Source organism: Lucilia sericata, unplaced genomic scaffold, assembly GCF_015586225.1.
Source record: "Lucilia sericata isolate MDLA Ls3-8-SP2 unplaced genomic scaffold, ASM1558622v1 Contig000691F_arrow, whole genome shotgun sequence".
Taxonomy (NCBI): Eukaryota; Metazoa; Arthropoda; class Insecta; order Diptera; family Calliphoridae; genus Lucilia; species Lucilia sericata.
In genome coordinates, this window is record NW_023994694.1 from 121,310 (window position 1) to 140,161 (window position 18,852).

The window sequence follows — 18,852 nt, forward strand, 5'->3', positions numbered from 1 at the left end:
ACTTTTTGACTATTTTCGACTTCTTTCGACTTTTTTTCGACTATTTTTTGACTTTTTTCGAGTTTTTCCGACCATTTTAGAGTTTTTGACTTTTTTTCCACTTTTTTTAAGATTTTCGACTATTTTTGATTTGTTTCTACAATTGTCGAGTTTTCGACTTTTTCCGACTTTTTTCGACTTTTTCAGACTTTTCGACTTTTTTTGACTTTTTTCGACTTTCACAGACCATAGTCGAGTTATCGACTTTTTTGTAACAAAATAGTCGACTTCGACTTTTTTCGACAAAAAGTCGATTGTTCGATTATTCTAAAGTCGATTTATAGAACCTTAGTCCTTTATATATGTATATTATAATATTCTTATTGGAAACCCTAATATAATAATTTGAACAATTTTACAGAACTAGAAAGTTAGTGGCGCCATCTATTAACCAGTAGTTTAGTGGAAATTTAGTGTATACTCTAACACTGTCATTATACTAATGAAACATAGATGGCGCAATAAAAAATAAAATACGCAAATTTTCCCCCAAATAAAACATGAAATCGCCACATCTGGCGACACTGGCTGTCAAGAACAGCTGTCTTTAGTTTAGAAAAGAACAATTTGACAAAAGCAAAGAAGTAAAAATAAATAATATATATTTGTTTTATTTACAAAATAGTTTGGAAAAAAACTGATTTAAAAATTTGAAAATAATATTTCAGATAACATTTTTAGTTTTAAGTGAAAACAATTTTAAGCCATAAACAGCCTGCCATGCAATGGTAAGTATAGAGGAAATTAAGTTCTTTTGAGAAAAACTTATTATTGTTTTTGCATTATGGTAGGAAACGGATGTAAAGGGGGGGGGAGAGGAAATAAAATTTGTTCTAGTAGTGTTCTTAATAGAAGTGATTTAATTAGATAATTATAGACTCATGAGGATAATTATTATAAAAAAATTTACTTTTGCTTCAATATCTTACAGCTTCAAAAGTGTACAACGTAAAATATTCAATGCCACAGTGCTAAAAACCGAAGTACCACCAAGTACTTTAAATGCGGCAAAATCTATAAATGATGTACAAACTGTAATAATTGGAGCAGGTTTGGCAGGTCTGTCGGCAGCAAATCATCTCATTAAACATGGCTTTAAACGCACCATCATATTGGAGGCCACCAATCGTTATGGTGGCCGCATCAATTCCAAACAATTTGGTGATGCTTTTTGTGAACTGGGCGCCAAATATATAAATATAGATGTGTCGCAAAATTCCATCTATGAACTGCTGCGACATGCTCCTGGTTTACCCAAAAAGATCGAACAGAAAGCGGAAACTCTGTATGTAGACACTAGAGGTGAAAAAATCTCCAAGCACATACCCGATGTAGTAGATGTGTACTTTAAGAAACTATGTGCTGGCATTGAATTGAAAAATCGTTACAAAAAAGGTCACCTCCACGAACTGGATAATGTGCATACCTATTTTCAAGCCGAAACCTCCAAAATCATTAAAAGCATGTTTAAGGAAAATGATCGTAAATTAGTGGGAGATATTTTCACCGCCTTTATGAAAGAGTATGGTGGCAAATTGGGTTGTAACCTAGAGAACCTCAATGTTGAACAGTTAATTAAATTTAAAAATCAGTTTTCCTATCCCCTATATATACCCAGCGGTTTGGATAGTATTTTACAGGAAATTGTTGCCAATATAAATGGAGAACATTTGCACATTGAAAAGCCAGTGGGTGAAATAAAATGGTATGGACCCAATAAGGATATACACAAGTCACAGGTGAATTGTTTAGACGGTTCGGTTATACCAGCGGATCATATAATATGTACCTTGCCATTGGGCGTATTAAAAACCTTTTCGGGTTATATGTTTAAGCCCGCCTTACCACCTGAGAAAATAAAATCCATAGAGAATATCGGCTTTGGCAGTCCGGTTAAAATTTATTTTGAATATCCAAAACATATAAAAACATGGTTTTCCACAAGTTTGCGTCCCCTGTGGTCTGCGGAGGAACGTGCTGCTGATCTCAAATGGACTAAGCAAGTGGTGGAGATTTCAAAATTACCCTCCAGCAATAGGGTATTAGAAATCACAATTGGCGGTGCTTTCTATGATCAAATTGAAAAGCTACCCGATAACGAGCTGGTGAATGAAATTACAAAACTCCTTAGAAAATGTTTAAAAAATGCGAAAATTCCCTATCCCTCTGAGGTATTACGCTCAAATTGGGGTAGTAGTGCCTGTTATCTAGGTGGTCGTCCATACTTTTCCACCAACAGCAGTGTGCGTGATATACAAACTCTCTCCCTACCATTGGGCATGACGCCCAGTTTATTGTTTGCCGGTGATGCTACTATAGTAAATGGTTTTGGTACAATTGATGGTGCTAGAATGAGTGGTATAAGAGAGGCTCAACGTATAATTGATTATTATACCAAAAATAACTGTAATAATAAAATTTAAAATTTTTCACTTAAAATTATTTAGTATAAGTTTTAATTAATTGATTATTTATTCTTAATTATAATTAAATTCATGATGGATAATTAAATGATAAAAAAAGTGTAATAAAATTGTTAAGTTTTATTTAAATACTTTAACTAACTCTTACTTTTTGTTTTCGTAAGATGAAAGTGGTCTATAGTATAGTTTGTTATGTTTTACTATTTGCTACCAAAACCATAAGTCTGGAATAAGGTCTATTATAGTCTGTATTATCTATGACTAGTTTATTGTCTAGACTATAACATATATACAGTTTGGCCTACAGTCTAGTCAGTATTCTCAACTTTAGTCTAGCATACAAGCTGAACTCATGTGCGCTGTAGCCTTTAAGTTTTATTATTTGCACACATAAATCTGGACTATAGTGTGGACCATAAATTAGTCTGTAACCTGGATTATAGTCTATTCTATAGCCTACACTACAGTCTAGTTAAGAGTTTAAATATAGTTTAACCAATATTTTAAACTATAGTATGGTGTATGGACTATAGGCTAGTCTACAATCTGTCCTATAGTGTAGATAACTATAAAATAGTCTACACTCTGGACTATGGTCTGAACTACAGTCTTGTCCATAGTCTAGACTATTGTCTGGTTTATAAACTTCACTGTAGTCTAATCTATAGTTAGGACTATAGTCCAGTTTATAGTACAAACTATAGTCAAACAAACTATAGATAGTATGTTAAGTTTCATTATTTGCTAACATAAGCATAAATCTGAACTAAAAAATAGTATATGGCCTGGATTATACTCTAGTCTATAGCCTGCATTACAGTCTAGTTAAGAGTCTGAATTAAAGTTTAACCAATATTTTAAAGTATGGTCTATGGACTATACTCTAGTATTCTATCTATCCCATAGTGTAGACAATTATAAAATAGTCTATATTCTGGACTATGGTATGGGCTACAGTCTAGTCCATAATCTGGACTACAGCCTAGTCTACTATATATTCTAGTTTATAGTAAAAACTATAGTCTATAATACAAACTATAGTCTAGATAGTTTGTTATGTCTGTAAATTATAGTCCAATATATATCCTAAACAGTTGTTTTTATATAACTAAAATCTAGTATATAATCTGGGCTATAGTCTACTCTATATTTTGGACTATAATTTGCTCTATAGTTTGGACTATAATTTGGTCTATAGTATGTAGTCTGCACTATAATCTGTCTACAGTCTGGACTATAGTTTAGTCTGTAGTGTAGTCTGCAGTCTGGACTATAGTGTAGTCCAGAATCTGGACTTTACAGTAGTCTATAGTCTGGACTTTATTCCAGTCTATAGTCTGCACTATAGTCTAGTCTTTATTCTCTACTGCAGCCTAGTATTTGATCTGGACTATAGTCTAGTCTTACTATTATAATCCAGTCTATAGTCCAGTTTATAGACTGGATTTTAGACCAATAATCTAATCTATTGTTTCTATGGTCAATTCTTTAGCCTAGACTAGATTCTAGTTTATAGTTTTAACTAGAGACTGTAGTTTCGTCCAATAATCTAATCTATTATTTCTATGGTCAATTCTTTAGGCTAGACTAGATTCTAGTTTATAGTCTTAACTAGAGACTGCGCTGTAGTTTCGTCCACAATCTGGTCAATCGTCTTGTATTTAGCCGGAACTATAGTCTATTCTTTAGTCTTGTTCATATATAGTGTAAATGTTAGTCTAAACTATAATCCAGTTAATAGTTTGCAATTAAAGTTCAGTCGAATATATGTAAGATATTTATAGTAGACACAAGTTATTTGTTTTATTTTTAATTTACATTTATTATTTTGAATTCTTTAACTATATTATGAGAGAGTATTTGAATTTGTTTATTAAATAGTTAAGTAAATATATTATAATTTAAAAGGTGTCCCATTTAAACTAATTAACAACATTGATATTAATTAACTATATCTGCATAGTATGCAGTTTAATTAAATTATTTAACAGCTTAAAATCTAAAAAAATATATGTATGTATTATTTAACTTAATGAAGCACATTTAATTCCCTAAATATGTTGCAATTGGTCCCATTATGTTTTTAAAATAAACAGTAACAGTGACACATTTAAAATCTTTACATTAACAAAAAATACTGTCGCTAACATTCCAGTCGATTTGCCTTTAGAACACTTTACTGTTTAAGAACTTCATCGGCGGCAGCACTTACTTCTTTCCAGGAGTATTCCATATCTTCGGTTTTGGTAAAACGAGAACAAACAGCCATACGCAAAAAGTAAACATCACGTATTTTGGCGGGTACCATGTGTATATTACCACGACCATTAATACGTTTCAATAGGGTCTCATTCAATTCATTCGAGCCTTTCAAACGGAAACACACCAATCCCATATTTACTTCACCCACAATTTCGAAACGATCATCTGCTCGGCAAAGTTGTTCAAATTGTTTGGCGAAATTGCAATGACGACGTATGTGAGCTTGAAGATTTTCCACACCATAAAGACGCAAAACAAACCATAATTTTAGGGCTCTGAAACGGCGGCCCAAAGGAATTTGCCAATGTCTATAGTCGGGAGCTGAACCTTGCATATCGTGTTTTAAGTATAAAGGATCAACGTTGAAGGCATTCACTACCCAACTGGGATCTTTAAGCCACATGGCACTGCAATCGAAGTTAACCAACATCCATTTATGGGGATTGAAATTAAAAGAATCGGCTCTTTCGATGCCCTTCATTAAATGTCTGTATTCGGGGCAAATGAAAGCGGAACCCGCATAGGCGGCATCTACATGGACCCACACATTGTATTTATTACCCACTACACCGCATTCATCCAAACGGTCAAAAGCACAGGAATTGGTGGTACCCAATGTAACAACAGCCTAAAAATTTAACAATAAAATTATGTTTAACAAATATTCTAAGCAAATTGTTTAAAGAATAACTCACATAAAATGGTATCAAACCATCCTCCAAATCCTTCTTAATAGCTGCCTCCAAGGCATCACCTCTTAAGCGATTATGTTCATCGGCTGGTACTGATCTCAATTTAATGCCACCCAATAGACCAGCGCGTTCTACGGAAGAATGTGCCTGAGCTGAATTATAACCCACCAATTTCGAAATAATAGTGTTGTCATCCCAATCAGGATGTTCTTTCTTAACTTCTTGTATTTTCTTGGCCTTAGCGCCCAATAAAGCGACCAATGTGGCCTCACTAGCAGTACCCTGAATAACACCGCCTCCCTTACCACCAGAACAGGCTAAAAATTCCTTGGGTAATTCCAACATTTTACCCAACCAATCCAGCATCACTACCTCCAATTCTGTACAAGCGGGACTGGCAATCTGTAATAGAAATATAAAACATTTTGTTATTTTCATAATCCATTTCAGCGCATTACAGGCTACTTACCCAAGTAAAACCTATGCATGCTATGGCTCCACTTAACATATCAGCTACTATAGCTGGATATGAATTGGCTGTAGGAAAGTAGGCATGAAACTTAGGACTATGCCAGTGTGTTACACCTGGCATGATGACACGTTCTATATCTTTCATAACATCTTCCCAGGTATCGGGTTTCTCAGGTGCTGTTTCGGGTATGAGGGGACGCAAATAACCTGGCTTAACATCGGGTAAAACACGACTGTAAATAGAATAATAACAATAAATATTAAAAAACTTTGAACTACATAATTGTTAAAATATCCAGAAGTTTACTTAAGACTTCTATTAAGAAGAATTTGTGTTCGGATATGATACTGTTTTTGGCTCGATAAGGACTTATTGGGAGAGTTTAGGGAAATATAATATGTATTCCCAAAAATATAAAAAAAATTCGTAATGATCATAATGTTTGATCCGAAATAGTATTAGGCATTTATTAGCGAACTTGGTTGGTTATCGTTTTGACAGAACCACTCCACTCGTCACATGTAGTGTTGTATAATATTAGACTCAGCCTGTAGACGTGAGAAATCTCAAGATATCATGTAGTTCAGACCTAAATATCTCACCAAGGTTGCAATGTTGACTTCGGTTCCAGTTTTTCGACCCAAAAATGTCGAAAAACTAGATTTTCCAACTTTATGCTGAGCTATCTCGAAGGAATGATGGATAAATTCGGATCATATAAACAAATTGTGTAGACCTCGGTATTTAATATTTTGTAAATTATTCTTTGTTTTGTAATCTGGATCTGTGTCAAAAAGTTTTGATATTTTTATAAACATTTTAAATTAATTAAAAAAAAAATGTGAATTCTTTTAAAATCGATTTGGAGGCCAATTGTACCTACTCCGGAATGTTAAGAAGTAAGTGTGCTAGTCTGCCAGACAGGATGTCATGGTTAGATTGCGACCAGAGGGGCTGATAAAGGAGTGAACAGCGATGGAGTATTAGATGCATTTTTATATTAAAAGTACATCCCTATTTCCTAACTAACTAACTAACTAACTAACTAACTAACTAACTAACTAACTAACTAACTAACTAACTAACTAACTAACTAACTAACTAACTAACTAACTAACTAACTAACTAACTAACTAACTAACTAACTAACTAACTAACTAACTAACTAACTAACTAACTAACTAACTAACTAACTAACTAACTAACTAACTAACTAACTAACTACTAACTAACTAACTAACTAACTAACTAACTAACTAACTAACTAACTAACTAACTAACTAACTAACTAACTAACTAACTAACTAACTAACTAACTAACTAACTAACTAACTAACTAACTAACTAACTAACTAACTAACTAACTAACTAACTAACTAACTAACTAACTAACTAACTAACTAACTAACTAACTAACTAACTAACTAACTACTAACTAACTAACTAACTAACTAACTAACTAACTAACTAACTAACTAACTAACTAACTAACTAACTAACTAACTAACTAACTAACTAACTAACTAACTACTAACTAACTAACTAACTAACTAACTAACTAACTACTAACTAACTAACTAACTACTAACTAACTAACTAACTAACTAACTAACTAACTAACTAACTAACTAACTAACTACCTAACTAACTAACTAACTAACTAACTAACTAACTGACTAAGTAACTAAGTAAGTAACTAACTAACTAAATAAATAACTAACCACGTAAAGGATTACGGCTATTTCTATTAGGAATATAAAACCACAACATTTGACCACAATCCCTTTCGTTTAATCTCATTAAATCTCATATACATATCTCCACTACTTCACTTTCATTTCCCCCTTCTAAAATAATTTACATGTACTACCCAAAGTATATTAATAAAGTAGCGACATCTCTTGTTGTACAACAACATCTACAACAACCACATGTATTTTGTTTTTGGAAAATTTAAGATTGTGTCAAAATAAAATTTCCTTGAAAAACAATGTGAACAAAACATAAATAAAAAATATTACTTTTAAGCTAAAGATATTAACGATTTAATTATATTATTATATATTATACAATTTATTACACTTTTAAACTACTTTAAAACCACTTTTAATTCACTTTTTAAACTTTTCACAAATTTTAACAAATAGCAAAACACAATTTAAAAATGGCGACGTAAACAATGTTAACAATTTTCAAAACAAACTTTGACAATTTGCTTAATTTATCTAGTTTAAAAAAAATAGTCAGCTGTTCAAGTGATGCTACTTTATTAATTTACTTTGGTACTACCCTTAAATCAGAAACATACACTCACTCCATTCTACTTAACTGTCAAGGTAATAAATCGCATGATTATGTAGAAAATAACTTTACGGATACACACAATAAAATAAAGTAAATCCACAAGTAGAATGAATTTATATACTGCTAATCTACCAGATACAGTCATACATAGATACTTTAACCTTAACTTGCCACAATAAAAGCTACAACATTATAAATACATACTAATACATAAAGTTTCTTTTTAACCAAAAAAACCTTGACATAGACAACAGAATTGTATTGTTAAATTGTTATAATTTTTTTTTTTTTTTTGAAAATGTTTAAACACAATTGTAATTAAACAAAAATTAAAAACAAAATATTGAAATCCATCGTATTTCAAGTACGTGTACATGTTTGGCTAATAAAAAATAAAATCTGAAAGTTGGTGGAAGAAAAAATCTTTCAAGCATTATGGGGATTTTTTTTTTATATTGGTAGATTGCGTTATTTGTCGTATTGAAACCAGTAAATTAGCAATTAGTTGGGTTTTTTCTAGATTACATTTAAACCAGATCAAAATGACTAATAAAGTATTAACTGTTTTTTTTTTTAAATTAATAATTTTTGTTTTAAAAGTAAATGCCCTTTACAAAACTTTTAACGAAAATTCATTAACATCCAGTTTAATAACTTTCATTTCCGTTTTTTTTTCACTTTACTCAATAACATTATTTCATTCAAGATTTCCTTAATGAAAGTAAATTTTATAAGAATTTATTGCATAATTTATTGCTCTTTTTTTTTTTTTGTTGAAATTTTGCATTCTAATAAAGTAACACCTGTTGTAAACCGGTCGGTTTGGTTTTAATTTATTTATTTTTTCAATTTGTTAAAGTTTGTATTTGTTTTTTTTTACTTACCGGTCTCTAATGTTTTCCAAATAATCAGCTATATAATCAACCATGTTCTTGGCAAAATCACGAAATTCTGGAGCTTCCATATCGATCTGTTAAAAGAGAAATCGAGGGAGTTTTTATATGCATTCTTAATAAACAAGTTTTGTTAGAGAAAAATTATTCAAAAATAATTTTTATACACCTAGTGACAAAATAAATTCCGAGTGATATGGAATTCCTATGAAAAAGCACGACTTGGCACTAAATCTGTCAAAATATGACAGTTTTCTAATACTATTTAATCAAATTTGATTGTTAAAGTCATTTTTTTTAATTCCATCCTATAACAGAATACCTAAAAGTTTTAAATTGATTTCTTTCTAGGGCATCGCCATTTGATAGTATAAATAACAGCATAAAAGGTACAATACGACTCCAGTATTCGTCGCAATATTGAAATTTGTTTCTCAATAGTCATTGAATACAATCCATCACAACTCTATTGGTCAGATAACATAAGATCTGTTTGATTTGTCGGTCTGACATTACCTTAGTTTGGGTCCTATTATGTACCAGTTCACACTTTGTAGCTCACGTTTTTTGAGTTTCCAGGAAAGAATCAATGGAAGAATGGTAATATTTTTTTCTATTTTCTTTAACAAAGTCAAAAATTGTTCTGTGTGAACCGGCACTATGGAAATGAACTAGCAGATGAGCTAGCCAGAATAGTATCTGTTTTTAAATATGGTCTTCTATCGATGAAAAACGGGGTTGCTGGCAGTAATGACTGAATATTGAATGATATTTAGAAATGCAAGTCGAGTTGAGTGGTGAGAAGTAACAATATTCTATCTTCTCTGATAAAGCCCGTTAAGAAGTATAGATTCCTTGGCAACTGTACTATATTGATGAATAATCTATATCTAGACTCAATGAAATTCTAAGATATCTCTCGATCTTTTTAAAATCTCTATTACCAAATAAACACACTAGTTCTTTGTCAATTCAATTTATATTCAATATCGATATGGACGTTTAACTTTATCATCAATCGAAAAAAAACGATATCAATTAAAAATTTTAAAGTAATTTTGAATATCACACACATATATGTACCAGATTTGAGAGTAATTAACAAGAGAACATTTGAAAGTGTTTTAATTTAAAACAGAAACCGATATTCTCCCTATCGCTTAAGGCCCGTATTCAGAAGGAAGAATGTAAAACAATATTTAAAATGTTGTATGAAAAACACTAACAAAAATTGAGTAGTTTTCATACAAAATTTTAAGTATTGTTTGACATTTTTCTTTCTGAATACGGGCCTTAGTCCAAAACTAATTTTTGTCACTAGCTGTATTAAAAAATAACATAAATTAAAACAAGTTTATACTTTCAATTACTAATAAAAACAATAAACAAATTAATTAAAAATATATTTTGAATAAAATATTACACTCACCGACACCTTAGGATCTAATTTTTCCAAATTTATATTATATTTAGTATTATTAACGTTCGATTTTCTCTCATCCTCCATATTATAAGACATGGTTAGTACTAAATTTTGTTCAAGTTTTAAGATTATTCAAATATATTAGAATAAAAGAAATTGCCAATAAAACCCATTAGTAAATATGATTAGATTTTGTACTTTTATTAAATACATATTTATTTAGTTAGAAATTTAGATTAGATTTAATAGATACTTAAATGTAATAGCAAATGTTTAATAAATAATTTTGTAAGTGTTGAGAATTTAAATTGATTTTTACCGAAACTTTCACAGTGCAATATTGTTGTACTGTCTAGTTTCCATGTTGATAAGATTGTTATATAGAATGACAAATCCCTATTAGAATTTTTTTAAACCAGACAGTTGTAATATAGTATACTTCATCTCAAAGTACATACATATATTATTAGCAGTTGATAATTGTTTATATGAAGTACTATTTTCAATTGATTCTGTGGAAGCGGTCTACGACTTGATTCTGGAACTAGATTTTTTATCAATGATTTTTGTTTTTTGAATTTGGTATCCACGGAACTAGTTAATGTTCCACTCGTAATTGATTTTGGAATAGGAATAAAATGAAACTCGACATGACTCCTGTCGCTTTATTCTTATGCTATTTTGATTTAATTTGAAAATATGTCCAGGAACTGAGTTCCCGAATTCTTAATCGCATAAAATAGTGTGCAGTTGTCTTGTTTCTTCCGAAGCAATAACGGATGCTTATTCGTGATCGAAAGAGGTAATTCGGACACAGTATTGAACAATAAATAATTTGGATGTCAAACAAATCAGAACTAGTTCCATAAATTGTAAAATAAGGCGTGTCTAAATGTGAGAGAACATGAATTTAAAGAAATATGAATAAATTTTTATTAATTTTTTTAACTATTTCTTTTAATTGAAAAGGTTTTTAAGCGCGCCATTGAGAAAAGATGTTTCAAATGAGCCCCACGTAACCAGACTCAGGACTTGTTGTACTGTAGCTCCGGGCCCTCTGGGATATTTGTATGAACTGATTTTATATCTAGATTCTAGAGTAAATAGAATAAACTGAAGTGAAGAAAAATTATAAAAAACTAGTTCATTAACTGATTCTTAGGAAGTGGAAACCAGTTCTAGTATCTTCTTAACATTCTATAATAGATCTCTAAGCCAATTTAAAAGAATTTGAATAATGTTTGATTCTTTAAATATATGTGGTGTTCCTGTAGGCCAGTTGGTAGTGTTCTAGCTTATCAATCTGAGAGTGGTCTGCTTCACTATTTATAACTAATGTCAATGAACTAGTTCCTTGAAAACTCTTAAGAATTATTTTAGAATCGCAACAATGTTCCGAGCAACCGGTTGTGAGTTTCTTTACTTTCGTTCTAGAATTAATTTTCTTAGGACAAGTTCTAAAATTTTTCGGGATTTTTTATAAATTTCAAAAGGACATTTAAAAATTAACTGAAAAGACTAATGTGAACGCAATATAATTATTATGTATATTACACAGACCACAATTTATCTTTTTTATTTAATAATATTTTAATGTTTATGACGACTACTGTGGTAAATTGTTTTTTTTTTTTTTTTTTTTTGTATAAATATAGAAATTTAAATTAATTTAATCAAGTTAAAATTTAACACAAAACTAACAAAAATTCTTGAATAAAATTATAATTTTTATTATAATTAGTAATAATTTCATTTCTAATGCAAATTTTCTTAAAAATACTACAAAATTTGCATTTGAAATGAAAAAAAAAAAAAAATTTCATTACAAAAACATTGAAAACAGATTAGATGAATTTTTTTTATTAAGAATGCCATAAAATTACAATAATTTAAATTATATTATACATAAAATTAAATGAAATTTATTTATGCCAGTTAACAATAAATATTCAAGTATAAAAAAAAACTTGGTCAAAATTAACAAAAAAATAAATAAAAATATTCTTGTTAGCCTTGATTTATAAATGAACTGAAACGATTTTTAAAGCCAAGTTAATATTTACGAAATTATAAATAAATAGATATTATTTAAACAAACAACAACATTAAACATAAAATTATAATATAACGCATGCCAAGTTTAAAATTAAGAAGAAAAACAAAAACTATTTGACAAATAAGTGCAAAATTAAATACAATTAATTAAAGTACATGAAAATATAATTGAATTTAATTGTTTAAAAATAGACTCCATAGTTTGTATACTATACAATTTCTATTATAATGCGTTCCCACTTACCAGTCTTTTTTTGTGGATGTCACTTGTTGTAGAGATAAATTACACTTGTTGTTTGTTACTTAAAAATTTAGCTTTTATTGTTAAAGCAATTTATTTAATTTGTAATTGTATTTGATTTTTAATACAATTATTTTTTAGATTTTTTTTACACACAAACTGACAAACCTTAAAACACTTTAGATGGATAGGGTTTGTCTCAGTTTTAATAAATACTTTGAATTTTATTCAATTGTATTTAATTTATATTTTTTTATTTCTTGTAATTTTTTTTTACAATTTAACACTTGTTGTTAAAACTGCTAAACGAAGCAACAATCAAATCTCAACTGAGACTCTATTACAGTTTGGGGCTGCTTTTTAAAGCAAAATTTTCTGCAGCAGGACCGGTTAAGTGTGTGTGCAAACAGTTGACTCTCTCACATTATTTTAGCACTAAGTTGGGGGGCCCTTTATAGTTTACATGTTGTTGTTTGATAAGTCACGAAGTCTAGCCGATATTTTAAGGGTGTGCACAATCGGAACTAATATGCAATAGTAAGATTCGGTAGTGGGCCCTGTTAGATTAAATACAAAGACCGGTTCTAGTTCTATTACTATAAAGAGAGAGAAGCTGTTCTTTATACACCCTACACCACTATAGTGGATAGGGTATTATTCGTTTTTGTTCTATTAGTATAAATAGAGAGAAGCTGTTCTTTATAGTAATAGAACACAAACGAATAATACCCTATCCACTATAGTGGTGTAGGGTATTATTCGTTTGTGCTTTAAAAACATGCCAATCAACTCTGAATAACTTTCTGAGACGATTTTGTTCTGTCCGTCCGTCGGTGTGACCAAGTCCGCCCATGGAAACCTTTAATCAGAATTTCTTCATCATATCAGCATTTTGAGATATTTGTAGTCGTTTCATATTTAAGGTTAAGATATCTGGAAGAAGTTAGAAAATACCAGCACGGGTGCCGGTGACTATATCGCTGATATCAACATAAAACGGTCTTTCAGACTCTCTGACGAATGTATTGTCTTTCAAGCAGAGATCCTAGCGATCTGGAAAGGGACGAAACTGATAGGGAATCATTTCGATCCGGGGTGGTTCTGACTATTTATGTTGATAGTCAAGCTGCTCTCAGGGCATGGAGAGCTGATTGCAGATTGTAGGAATGCCCTTAGGGAAATTATGAGACAGTTTGTCGTTAGATTGTGTTGGATGCCAGGGCACTGTAACATGCATGGTAATGAATAGCGGACAGACCCATTTGTCACTATAATAGGTTGATATTCGAGAGAATACGTGATATCATCAACCAGTCCTGGAATAGTAGATTGGATCACAAAATATCAAAGGCCCTCTGGCCAAAACTTTATATGGGTACTACCAAAATACCTATAGGACTGGATCGACTCAGTCTAAGGGTTCTGATAGTGATTCTAACTGGACACTGCTCAGTCAGAAACTTTATCAGTAAATGGGACAGTAGTTTACCGGACTTTTGCAGGTTATGCAAAGATGAGGAGGAAATAGAGACGATCGAGCACATTATTTGCCAAGGATACAGAATCTCAGGCTGAAATGGCTAGGAAATAGGTTCCACGACGAACTCGGGGAAATTGCGGGACTAAACCCTTGCAATCTACTAGGTTTTGTCAGGGGAATTAGTCACTTCTTTGGCTGGGCTTTATAAGGGGACATCGATTTTCTCTCTCTTTTATTTATTTACTTATTCCTTAGGGTGGGAACTTGTCAGATATTATAGGTTGTATCCCCTTAGGAAAAGGTCCGTTGTTCTATTCATATATCCTCTTTATCTATTTTCTTGTCTTGTTGTAGTGTTCTTTCTTTTTGTTTCTCTGTTTTTGAATCTTCACCTCTTGAAGGGAATAAAAATAGACCTTATGGTCTCCGAGTGGATATACACCGTTGATTCTATGGTATATAACCCTTCTTAACCTAAACCTAGAAAATAAATCTTTATTTTAAAGTTGCCAGATTTTATAAACAAATGTGTCCTGGCGCTGTTATTTCGGCTCAAACTGATGAACACTAACGACTGTAGACTGGTCAAAAACTGGTTTCTAAAGTTCTAAGACACGATATCTTGAAAGCCAGATGTGAACAGATTTTTGTAAACTTTGACAGCCAATATCACGCTAAGCGCTTACGAAATGTATTAACATATAATCTCTTATTAATAATGATAATGAGGAGCGGCAGTTAATTAAAATAGGTCCCTTAGATTCCATTTAAGACCCACTTCTAAATTTCAGCATCGAAAGAAAAATAAACACGATTTATATTGTTATGCTCAAATATCATATTTTTATCATATATGTTCTGACTTATATTCTTAATTGTTTTAATATGAAATTTTCCTAGAAGAGGACCAGTTAACACTTCTATGGCAGGTCTCTGAACAAAGGGACTTAATTTATAAAATATATAAAAGTAAATTGGTGTTGATTATATGCTCCGATCTACATATTTATTTCCTTCTGTTATTGTCATATTCTCTCCAAAAAGAAAATCTAAAAATCTTTCTAAGGAACTACACCCAGGAAATTAAGTTTCGGGACACTGAATGATAATTCCTTTTATAGATCTCTATATAAGGCCCTCCTTTACATAATAGATAGGGCGCAACATGTCGCCAATATACATACTTACATATTTACGATCTTACATTAATATAACTGAATTAATTTAAAGAAGGCCCTACTATAAAAAAATTAAAAAATTACTCCTCTTTAAATATCCTTTCACATACATGAAAGTATATACATATTATATCTGTATACATATGTATGTATAAAAATATCCTTTGACACCCTACAACCAAAATCGTAGTCATTTCATGTTGAATAACACTTTAACATTTAAAAATAAATCCCCCAATAAAATACTCTATATTTAAAATTGAATTTAAAAACGTCAATTAATTAAGTAACACAACAACAAGTTATTCTGTTAAAAACATACAAAAATTTTGAATTTAATTTATTCAAAATGCAAAATTTTAAACAAAACAGTTAATAACACATACATGCATACATACATATTTATATATACTTACAAACACGTTTTTTGTTAATTTTTAATCTTAATTTTAATGACGTCTTTAGCGAACGTATAATAAAATCTATCGAATTTGTTTTAAAAATATTTTTACTCTACCGACTGTAGAGTTCGGGAGTTTCATCTCATTTACTATTAAATACATACTTATGTGCATTTTAGCTCACTTTAACTATAGTACGTGCTAGTACTTAAATTTTTCATTCTTTTTTTCGCTCTATTAGCTTCATTTGCTCTCGCAGTGATTTAACAGTTTTATTTGGAAAATTGTTTAAAATCAGGGAGGGGAATTCTTTATCGAATAATAATCATTATGTATCAAGATTTTCAAAGTAGAATACTCTTTAAAAATTTTTAAAATTCTAAAGATAACACGAAAATCTTAAGAAAAATACAATTTATCAAACATACATACATATATTTAAAAATATAGACTGATCTATAGTCTTGTATGTACTAGACTTGACTATAGGTACACTAGATTTTAGACTAGACTATATACTAGACTGTAGACCAGACTATAGACTAGACTATAGACTAGACTATAGACTAGACTATAGACTAGACTATAGACTAGACTATAGACTAGACTATAGACTAGACTATAGACTAGACTATAGACTAGACTATAGACTAGACTATAGACTAGACTATAGACTAGATTATAGACTAGGCTATAGACTAGACTATAGACTAGACTATAGACTAGACTATAGACTAGACTATAGACTAGACTATAGACTAGACTATAGACTTGACTATAGACTAGACTATAGACTAGACTATAGACTAGACTATAGACTAGACTATAGACTAGACTATAGACTAGACTATAGACTAGACTATAGACTAGACTATAGACTAGACTATAGACTAGACTATAGACTAGACTATAGACTAGACTATAGACTAGACTATAGACTAGACTATAGACTAGACTATAGACTAGACTATAGACTTAGGACTATAGACTAGACTATAGACTAGACATAGACTAGACTATAGAATAGACTATTAGACTAGACTATAGACTAGACTATAGACTAGACTATAGACTAGACTATAGACTAGACTATAGACTAAGACTATAGACTAGACTATAGACTAGACTATAGACTAGACTATAGACTAGACATAGACTAGACTATAGACTAGACTATAGACTAGACTCTAGACTAGACTATAGACTAGACTATAGACTAGCTATACCTAGGACTAGACTATAGACTATACTATAGACTAGACTATAGACTAGATATAGACTAGACTATAGACTAGACTATAGACTAGACTATAGGCTAGACTATATACTAGACTATAGACTAGACTATAGACTAGACTATAGACTAGACTATAGACTAGAATATAGACTAGACTATAGACTAGACTATAGACTAGACTATATAGAATACTAGACTATAGACTAGACTATAGACTAGACTTAGACTATACTATAGACTAGACTATAGACTAGACTATAGACTAGACTATAACTAGACTATAGACTAGACTATAGACTAGACTATAGACTAGACTATAGACTAGACTATAGACTAGACTATAGACTAGACTATAGACTAGACTATAGACTAGACTATAGACTAGACTATAGACTAGACTATAGACTAGACTATAAGACTAGACTATAGACTAGACTATAGACTAGACTATAGACTAGACTATAGACTAGACTATAGACTAGACTATAGACTAGACTATAGACTAGACTATAGACTAGACTATAGACTAGACTATAGACTAGACTATAGACTAAGACTAGACTATAGACTAGATTAGACTAGGCTATAGACTAGACTATAGACTAGACTATAGACTAGACTATGACTAGACTATAGACTAGACTATAGACTAGACTATAGACTAACTATAGACTAGACTATAGACTAGACTATATGACTAGACTATAGACTAGACTATAGACTAGACCTATAGACTAGACTATAGACTAGACTAAGACTAGACTATAGACTAGACTATAGACTAGACTATAGACTAGACTATAGACTAACTATGACTATAGACTAGACTATAGACTAGACTATAGACTAGACTATAGACTAGACTATAGACTAGACTATAGACTAGACTATAGACTAGACTATAGACTAGACTATAGACTAGACTATAGACTAGACTATAGACTAGACTATAGACTAGACCAGGGGTCGGCAAACTATGGCTCGCGAGCCAAATGCGGCTCTTTGGATGTGGAGCTGTGGCTCTTTAGTTTCATACACACATTTTATTTATTTTATAAAAAAATATTTATATATTTTAAAATTTTTCGGAATCGATTAACGAGCAGTGCATTAATACTAACAAAACAATTCGCAAAAGTTTCTACAATATATATACACAACTTTTTAACTTTGCTTAATCGTTCTGTACATGAACGAAACAAAATATATACTTTTTGAGTGAGAAAGAAAGAAAACAACACAGTTAGCTTTTCGCTCATTTCCTTGCTTTTACAATCGTACATTTGAGAAAAAATCCTCATTGAACCATTTGGAATTGGTATTGGATCTCTAGAAATGCAATGTTTAAAAGCAAGTTGGAAGAGTTAGGTAAAAAGCCAACTAATAAATGAAAATTTTGAGTCATTTTTGAAACTTTAAACTACAAGTTATGATCCAATCTTTCTAAAGCCATACAAACCTATCACTCCCATTGAATTTGTTCCATGTACAAGTTAATATTGTAAGAAAATGTTGGATTCTTTAAAGTGTTGATTGAAAAGTTCCTATAAACAAATGGGGTATTATATTAGCGCTCCTACGAAGTGCCATTAAATAAGATGTAAAACATGATCATACATTCCGAAATTTTCGTGTTTTTCGAATAAAAAGATATTTTTTGGAAATTTAAAATAAGTAACTAATTTATCTGGACAGTTTGGATACAGTTAAATACTAAAAACTTGGTCTATTTGAAACTTGGTCTATCAAAAA

At 30.8% G+C, this 18,852-nt stretch overlaps 2 protein-coding genes across 3 annotated transcripts; one reads left to right on the forward strand and one right to left on the reverse strand.

The window, feature by feature from the left end:
* Positions 1 to 572: 572 nt before the first annotated feature.
* On the forward strand, positions 573 to 2,594 carry LOC119607390 (protein anon-37Cs). Its single transcript, XM_037961271.1, has 2 exons — positions 573 to 767; positions 971 to 2,594. The coding sequence occupies exons 1-2, from the start codon at positions 760 to 762 to the stop codon at positions 2,460 to 2,462; spliced, it is 1,500 nt and encodes a 499-aa protein (XP_037817199.1). The 5' UTR covers positions 573 to 759; the 3' UTR covers positions 2,463 to 2,594.
* Positions 2,595 to 4,245: 1,651 nt separating this feature from the next.
* On the reverse strand, positions 4,246 to 13,335 carry LOC119607387 (aromatic-L-amino-acid decarboxylase). 2 transcript variants are annotated; one of them, XM_037961268.1, is made up of 5 exons: positions 12,808 to 13,335; positions 9,077 to 9,162; positions 5,886 to 6,120; positions 5,420 to 5,818; positions 4,246 to 5,352 (listed from the first exon to the last, which is right to left on the reverse strand). In XM_037961268.1, exons 2-5 carry the CDS (start codon positions 9,154 to 9,156, stop codon positions 4,639 to 4,641), a joined length of 1,428 nt encoding a protein of 475 aa, XP_037817196.1. In that variant the 5' UTR covers positions 9,157 to 9,162; positions 12,808 to 13,335; the 3' UTR covers positions 4,246 to 4,638. The 2 variants fall into 2 exon arrangements, with proteins under 2 accessions (XP_037817196.1, XP_037817195.1); XM_037961267.1 differs by lacking the exon at positions 12,808 to 13,335 and adding an exon at positions 10,515 to 10,616 and having other exon boundaries at positions 4,254 to 5,352.
* Positions 13,336 to 18,852: the final 5,517 nt, after the last annotated feature.

Coding starts and splice junctions, on each gene's coding strand:
- LOC119607387 (XM_037961267.1), bottom strand. CDS start 10,604: ATGTCTTATAATATGGAGGATGAGAGAAAATCGAACGTTAATAATACT. Junction 9,163..10,514: donor AATTAGATCCTAAGGTGTCG/GTGAGTGTAATA, acceptor CTCTTTTAACAG/ATCGATATGGAAGCTCCAGA. Junction 6,121..9,076: donor TTGGAAAACATTAGAGACCG/GTAAGTAAAAAA, acceptor TTCTATTTACAG/TCGTGTTTTACCCGATGTTA.